Below are 7,876 nucleotides of genomic sequence, written 5' to 3'. Positions count from 1 at the left end.
GCAACAGAGCGAGACTCCATCTCAAAAAAAAAAAAACACGATAGAAAAAAGAAGAAGATGCTGGGCATAGTGGCTCACGCCTGTAATCCCAGCACTTTGGGAGGCCGAAGTGGGCGGATCACCTGAGGTCAGGAGTGAAGAAGAAGAATTGGGGAATGTGCTGACGCCTGGAGCAGAGATAGCGCCTGTGGGTCTGGTTCGCTATTTATTTATTTATTTATTTATTTATTTATTTATTTATTTATTTATTTATTTTTGAGATGGAGTCTCACTCTGTCACCCAGGCTGGAGTACAATGGCATGATCTCAGCTCACTGCAACCTGTCTCGCACGTTCAAGCAATTCTCCTGCCTCAGCCTCCAGACTAGCTGGGATTACAGGCATGTGCCACCACACCTGGGTAATTTTGTATTTTTAGTAGAGACGAGGTTTCTCCATGTTGGCCAGGATGGTCTTGATTTCCAGACCTCATGATACGCCTGCCTCGGCCTCCCAAAGTGCTGGGATTAGAGGCATGAGCCACCACGCCCGACCCTGGTTCTTTACCACACACTTGGGAAAAGAGACAAATAACCTAGACTCAACACACAATGGGCTGAGCAGAGCATGGTCTTCAGGACTCAGGCTACCTGACCCCACACCCTAAGCCTTTGTGTCCTCTGTGCAAGGACCTCCACAAAGACACCACCACCCCACACACCTTCTGGGACCTGGGCATTCAAAGGACTGACGGACCCTCTCCAACACTGGATACTCCAGCTGCCTCCATTGTCTTAATTGTTTTTCTCTGTTTACCAAGATAATGAAAGCTCATTGTTTTGAACCCAATGATACAGAATGCTATCAAGAAAGAAAGGAAGGCTGGGCGCAGTGGCTCATGCCTGTAATCCCAGTATTTTGGGAGGCCAAGGTGGGAGGATCACTTGAGGCCAGGAGTTCAAGACCAGGCTGGGCAATATAGTGAGACCTCATTTCTATAAATGTATATATAAATTTTTATATATTAGAATCTAAAACCTAGCTGGGCGTGCTGGCGCATGTTGTACTCCCAGCTAAGGCTGTACTCTGGAGGCTAAGGCAGGAGGATGGCTTGAGCCCAGGAGTTCAAGCCTGCAGTGAGCCATGATTGCATCACTGCACTCCAACATGGGCAACAGGGCAAGACCCTGTCTCAAAAAGAAAGAAAAAAGGGAGTAAAAGGCTGGGCACGGTGGCTCACGCCTGTAACCCCAGCACTTTGGGAGGCCAAGGTGGATGAATTACTTGAGGTCAGGAGTTCAAGACCAGCCTGGCCAACATGGTGAAACCCCGTCTCTACTAAAAATACAAAAATTAGTCGACTGGGGTAGTGCATGCCTGTAATCCCAGCTACTCAGGAGGCTGAGGCAAGAGAATCGCTTGAAACCAGAAGGCAGAGGTTGCAGTCAGCCAAGATCATGCCACTGAACTCCAACCTGGGTGACAGAGTGAGTGAGACTCCGTCTTAAAAAAAAAAATTTGGGGGAAGGAAAGATCCCCTAGAATCCTTCCCTTTAGAAGCAAAATTCGTGGGAAGGGATTTGGAGAGAAATCTCCATGTATTTGACTAGACAGATTTTTGAAGTGAGAGTATTACTTTAAAAATATTTTTGTAGCCAGGTCTAGAAAGGTTACCTCAAAGCACAATTTCGTAATCAATTACTCAAGCCCAGTTTCAGTCATTTGTGTCATTGTCAGTGGACTTTTGAAGAAGCCAGGGGCATTTTGATTCTGAAGTCAGTTTTGTTAAACAGAAAAACTGAAAGGCCAGCTTTTCTGGTCACTCGGATGCAGTGAAAACAGCTGAGTTCATCTGAAACTTCCCCGGCATCTGACCCAAACTGAGGGCAAGTGTTTAACAGAGAAACAAAGACAAACATTAAGTATAGAAAACCCCTTTTGTGCCTCCACAGTGTGCAAGTTATGTTGAGTTATGCAGCTATTTTGGGGACAATAATGTTTTGTAAACAGTCGGCAAAGTGGCTTTGTTGGCAGTGTTGCTGTGGCTTGGGAACATTTCACAGAAAAGGACTGTATGGAAGATAGAATGACACGGTTGTGGCAGTCCCTTTGAAAAATACAAATGACTTAAATTAAGGCAGGTACAGATAAGTTTTTTTTTTTTTTTTTTTGAGACGGAGTTTCACTCTTCCGCCAGGCTGGAGTGCAGTGGAACGATCTCGGCTCCCTGTAACCTCCACCTCCTCGGTTTAAGCGATTCTCCTGTCTCAGCCTCCCATATAGCTGGGACTACAGGTGCTGGCCACCATGCCCAGCTAATTTTTGTGTTTTTAGTAGAGATGAGGTTTCACCACGTTGGCCAAGCTGGTCTCGAACTCCTGACCTCAGGTGGTCTGCCCTTCTTGACCCCCCAAAGTGTTGGGATTACAGGCATGAGCCACCTTACCCTGCCCCAGATAATAAAGATTTGAAAGCCTTTTTTTCACTCTACCCACAGGTGTCAGTACCTAGAAACTCAATAGTGAAGGGAGTAAATGGAGCTCTGCCTTCATTCGTGGAACATGAAGCTTACAAAATATGTTTAATATACCCAAAAAAGGCAATGCAAATACATTACTAGTGCTATTCATATAGTTTTTCTGTTGTTTTGTTTTCTTTTTTTTTTTTTTTTTTGAGACAGAGTCTTGCTCTGTTGCCCAGGCTCGAGTGCAGGTTGGTGTGTCCAGTCCTGTCTTACTCTACGAATAAGTGCCCAGCCCCCATTTTCTTTGTTTGTGAAATGGGGATGAATATATGCGCCTCATAAGGTTGTCATGTAGATGAAAAGTGATTGTGTGTGTGTGTGTCTGTTTGCCTCGCACAGGGTCCAGTCGTACCAACTGACAATAAGTGGTCGATAAACATAAATAATCACTCTTAGTTTAAGGCTCTGGCAGCTCACATGTTCTAAGACCCAAGCTTTTGTTCATTCATTCATAAGAAAAGAGAAACTGTCCCCACCCTTGTCTGACAGTCCGGGGACCTGTGGTTCTCTGCCACGAAGCTGAGACACATTAACCATAGGATGGAAAACCATCGACTGCATTTGCTTAATAAATGCCAACTTAATTTGTCATGTTTAGGGCTCTCAAAAGTATTTACAATCATTGCACTTGAAAATACTTGAAAATAAGCCATGTCCTATACCCAATCATGCTGCTATAAAGACACACGCACACATATGTTTATTGTGGCACTATTCACAGTAGCAAAGACTTGGAACCAACCCAAATGTCCATCAATGACAGACTGGATTTAAAAAAATGTGGCACATATACACCATGGAATACTATGCAGCCATAAAAAGGATGAGTTCATGTCCTTTGTAGGGACATGGGTGAAGCCAGAAACCCTCATTCTGAGCAAACTATCGCAAGGTCAGAAAACCAAACACCACGTGTTCTCACTCATAGGTGGGAATTGAACAATGAGATCACTTGGACACAGGGTGGCGAATATCACACACTGGGGCCTGTCGTGCAGTGGAGGAAGTGGGGAGGGATAGCATTAGGAGATATATCTAATGTAAATGATGAGGTAACAGGCGCAGCACACCAACACGGCACATGTATACATACGTAACAAACCTGCGCTTTGTGCACATGTACCCTAGAACTTAAAGTATAATAAAAAAAAAGAAAAAGAAAAGAAGCCATGCCCATGAATGTAGCACTTAAGGCTATATGAATGGGGGCCAGGTGCAGTGGGTCACACCTTTAATCCCAGCACTTTGGGAGGCCAAGGCAGGTGGATCACTTGAGGTCAGGAGTTCGAAACAAGCCTGGCCAACATGATGAAACCCCGTCTCTACTAAAAATACAAAAATTAGCCGGGCGTGGTGGTGGGCATCTGTAATGTCAGCTAATCAGGAGGCTGAGGCATGAGAATGGCTTGAACCTGGGAGGTGGAGGTTGCAGTGAGCCAAGATAGCGCCACTGCACTCCAGTCTGGGCAAGAGAGTGAGACTCAGTCTCGAAAAAATACAAGAAAATGGGCTCAGAAAAGTTCAGCAACTTTTGTTGTTGTTGTTGTTGCTGAGACAGAGTCTTGCTCTGTCACCCATGCTGGAGTGCCACGGAGCAATCTCGGCTCTCTGCAACCTCCGCCTCCTGGGTTCACACCATTCTTCTGCCTCAGCCTCCCGAGTAGCTGGGACTACAGGTGCCCGCCACCACACTCGGCTAATTTTTTTTTGGATTTTTAGTAGAGTTGAGTTTTCACCGTGTTGGACAGGATGGTATCGATCTCCTGACCTTGTAATCCACCTGCCACGGCTTCCCAAAGTGCTGGGATTACAGGCGTGAGCCATGGCGCCCGGCCTAAGTTCAGCAACTTTCCAAAGACATGTTACCAGAGCATGGCAGAGCACAGCGGAACCCTAAAGCATCTGAATTCACATCCCTGGATCTCTTCACCATCCCCTGGTGCTCCACTTCCATTACACAGAAGCAAAGTCACACAGCCACAGGCAAAAACAGGAAGGATCATAGCTGGATCTCAGTGAGCATTTGATCTGCGCCAGCCCTGTACTGGGAGCTTTATACACATTGATTCAACCTGCAGCATGATACCAGGATTTGGAACCCAGGAGATTCCCATTTTGGTGATGGGGGGTGGGGGATCATGGAGGTGAAGCAACTTGCCCCACAGTCACTCAGCTAGCCAATCGGGGAGCTAGAATATGACCCTAAGCCAGTTCCTGCCTCTTCACTGTCCTAAAACCATGTGCCTGTAACAGCACAATGTATGTGGATGATTTCAATGATGCTTTTAAATCCTCTGTGTGACAATAAACTTATATGCATGTAGATCCATAGAATAAGACAAGATTGGACACACAGACACACACAGCCACCAAGAGATGTGAAAGTCCCTGGATAGAAGGCTGGGGTTAAGTAGTCAGTGCTGGGGTGGGACAGATGGGGGTAGATGCTAATGTTTCTTACACTTTCAATACATTAATTTATAAGACTTCGGTGTAATAACAGACACAGCATATTTCATGAGCTCCTTCTGTGTGCCTGTCACACAGCCAGGAGCACCAAGAATTATCTCATTTACTCCTTCTGGCAACCTCATAGCATTGTCCCTGTGTTACTGAGTAGGGAAGTGAAGTGCTGAGAGGCAGAGGGATGGAGCCAAGAAGGAATTCCACATCCACCTACCTCCAGCTTCTGCCCCCAGGATGCAAAGACCCGTGATCCAGGGGCGCAAGGATCTGGCAGCCAATTCTAGGCCTCCAACTGACTTGCTGCATAATACAGAGTACATCACAAAGCAAACCTACCCACTCATTCTCTCTCTTCTCCCTGTATCAGCTTCCTTGAAGGGGACGGAAGGGGGTCTGTGAGCAGGAGGTCTCTGTGGTTAAATGTGAGGTTCTAGAGTCTCCGCTATGGGGATCTGAGCCCTGATTCCACCTCTTCCTAGATACAGAACTTGGTGTCATCTCTTCACCTGTCAAAGATGCAGTTTCATGGAGGTTAAATGGGAATAATAACAGCTATTGGGAATTAGAAGAAACATCATCTGTTAAGACAGTGCTGTAAACATTCAATGAACAGCTGCTGTCATTATCACCACCATTCCATTTATCACTGTGATATGCCATTATACGAAACGATGGCAGTGGCTAGGCCCATGATACCTTTGTTTTCTATCAGGAGAATCTAAAGTAAGGGAGCAGGTGAGCTTCAACAAGGAGAAGGAAGAAAGACTTTGTGTTTCGGTCACTGGGCCGAGGATAGGATGGTCAGACAGAGAGGTCACTGGTTATAAGTTAAACCCACTGGGTCAGCTGAGTAGCTCACTAATTCCTTCTGATCTGGGAGTCTAAGGAGTTCCATCTTCCTCCCGACATAGCTGATCTCAAGTCCCTCCAACTGTCACACGGGGGGCCCAAGAATCAGGAGTCACTCACCGCCATGACCAGCTCAAACGGGTACTTGTAGACTCGGACAGGAGACTGGTATCTCTGCACCATGTTCACGCTGGAGCACCAACAGAAGTCACCAGGTGTGCAAGGAGCCTGGGGCGAGGGGTAATTGGTGAGGTTGCAGTTCCCACCTTGGGAAGGAGGGACACCACCCACCAAGTGTAAGGGGCAGCCCCTGGCCCCACCCACACAGCTCCCCAGCCTTCAAAGTTAGAAGGCTGATATGACCCCCAAATTACTCCAGGCCAAGCCCCAACAGCTTTCCTATCATCAGCCATGGTCCCAGACCACGCTTAGCCTTCCAAGAGCAGTCAGCACCCCCAAACATTCCTCTACCCCCACCTCTTCACACTGAGGGCCCCCAAAAGCCTCACTGCCACCCACACAGACACACATACATTTGCAATTCTTACACTCCCACGGTTCTCTTCACGCATGCACCCCGCAGCTTGCCACAGTCGCCCACCCCCAAGTCTCCTTGCACCTGCCCTCCCATTTTCCTCCCAGACACCCTGACATACACACACAGCCTTCACCACATTTCACAGGCACTGTCTCTGCCACACACATGCACACACGCAGGTTTCCCTCCCACACGGGACTGCTTTTGCACACGCCTCCAACTTTGCACACACATCCAGCTCCCTGAAACACGCACCTGCCCAGCTCCACACACACAATTCCCCTGGTGTGCACAGATGTGCACACACACACGGGCGCACACGCACACACACGTACACACATGTAGAGGCACTCACACATGCATGCACACACAGGTCCCCGCAGCTTTGCTCACCCTTGCCCTCGGGAGCCTTCGGGAACGCAGCCTAAGGCAAGTGCCCTGGAAGCCCTCCCGGCTCGGGAGCTGAGCGCTTACGGGCTCCCGCGGCCGCCTGGCCCGGAGCGCAGCGCCTGAGGCAGGGCCCGATCGCGGCTCCCTAGCCTGGGGCGTCCCGCCTTGAACACCCTGCGGCCAGGACAGCCGTGGAAGGCCGGAGGGGCGGGAGAAAGACCTGCCGAGCGGAGAGCTCTCCAGGACCCGGGACAGCGGAGATCCTGGCCTGGCCCCGCCCCTAGCCTGGCCCCGCCCACGTCCCTGGCCATGGCCCCGCCTAGGTTGGCCCTGCCCCCTAACTGGTCCCGCCCCACTCTGGCCCCGCCCCAGACTAACTCCCCCCTCCCGGTTGTAGCCCCGCCCCTTATTTTACATGTATCTTGCCTGACCACGCCCCCAGCTCAGTCATTTCTCCAGATTGGTCACACCTCAGGAAGTCCCCGCCCCCAAGGGCCTCAGCCTCGGGAATGATCCGGCCGTAGGAAGACCCCACTCTAATCTAGCTCTGCCCCCAAGCGGACCCTGCATCCGGGCCGACTCGCCCTCTTAGTACTATTTACATTTGTAAATGAGCACAGTTTACGTCTTTTCTTGCTCAAATTGACCTCGCCCTTGTACCGCTGCACTTGGGTTTCACCGGCTCCTCCACCTGTCCCCACCCCACGCCCCGCGCATGCACCTTCGCCCACTCTGCACACCTTCACAGAGCGCCTGCTGGGGGTCAGCAGGTCTGTCCAGGGGCCGGACAGCCGCCGGTGAGCCACACGCACGAATCCCTGCCCTCGTGGAGTTTACACTACGGTGGGGAGACAGACACTCAATAAATAAGACAAATATATGATGTGTGAGGTAGTGAAAAATTCTAACGAGAGAAAAACAAGCAGGAAAGGGGGTCAAGGAGCCAGCGGAGAGAAAGGACAATTATAAACAGGTAAGAGGCCGGGCACGATGTCTCATGCCTGTAATCCGAACACTTTAGGAGGCCGAAGCGGGAGGATCGCTTGAGCCCAGGAGTTGGAGACCAACCTGGGTAACATAGCAAGACCCTATTTCTTTTTTCTTTTTCTTTTTTTTTTTTTTTTTTTTTT

The 7,876-nt window shown here is 49.2% G+C and overlaps 1 protein-coding gene across 1 annotated transcript in view; it reads right to left on the bottom strand.

Moving 5' to 3' along the window:
* Nucleotides 1–6,981, bottom strand: part of SEC14L5 (SEC14 like lipid binding 5) — a 63,414-nt gene extending 56,433 nt beyond the window's left edge. Inside the window, exons 1-2 of the mRNA XM_023225795.1 lie at nt 6,750–6,981; nt 5,939–6,046 (exon numbers count right to left, since the gene is read on the bottom strand). Coding sequence (XP_023081563.1) covers nt 5,939–6,001 — 63 coding nt within the window. The 5' untranslated portion in view covers nt 6,002–6,046; nt 6,750–6,981. The remainder of the gene's footprint in view (nt 1–5,938; nt 6,047–6,749) is intronic.
* Nucleotides 6,982–7,876: the final 895 nt, after the last annotated feature.

This window comes from Piliocolobus tephrosceles, chromosome 17, assembly GCF_002776525.5.
Source record: "Piliocolobus tephrosceles isolate RC106 chromosome 17, ASM277652v3, whole genome shotgun sequence".
NCBI lineage: Eukaryota > Metazoa > Chordata > Mammalia > Primates > Cercopithecidae > Piliocolobus > Piliocolobus tephrosceles.
The sequence above is the reverse complement of the archived record's forward strand: the minus strand, read 5'-3'. Positions and strand labels throughout refer to the sequence as shown.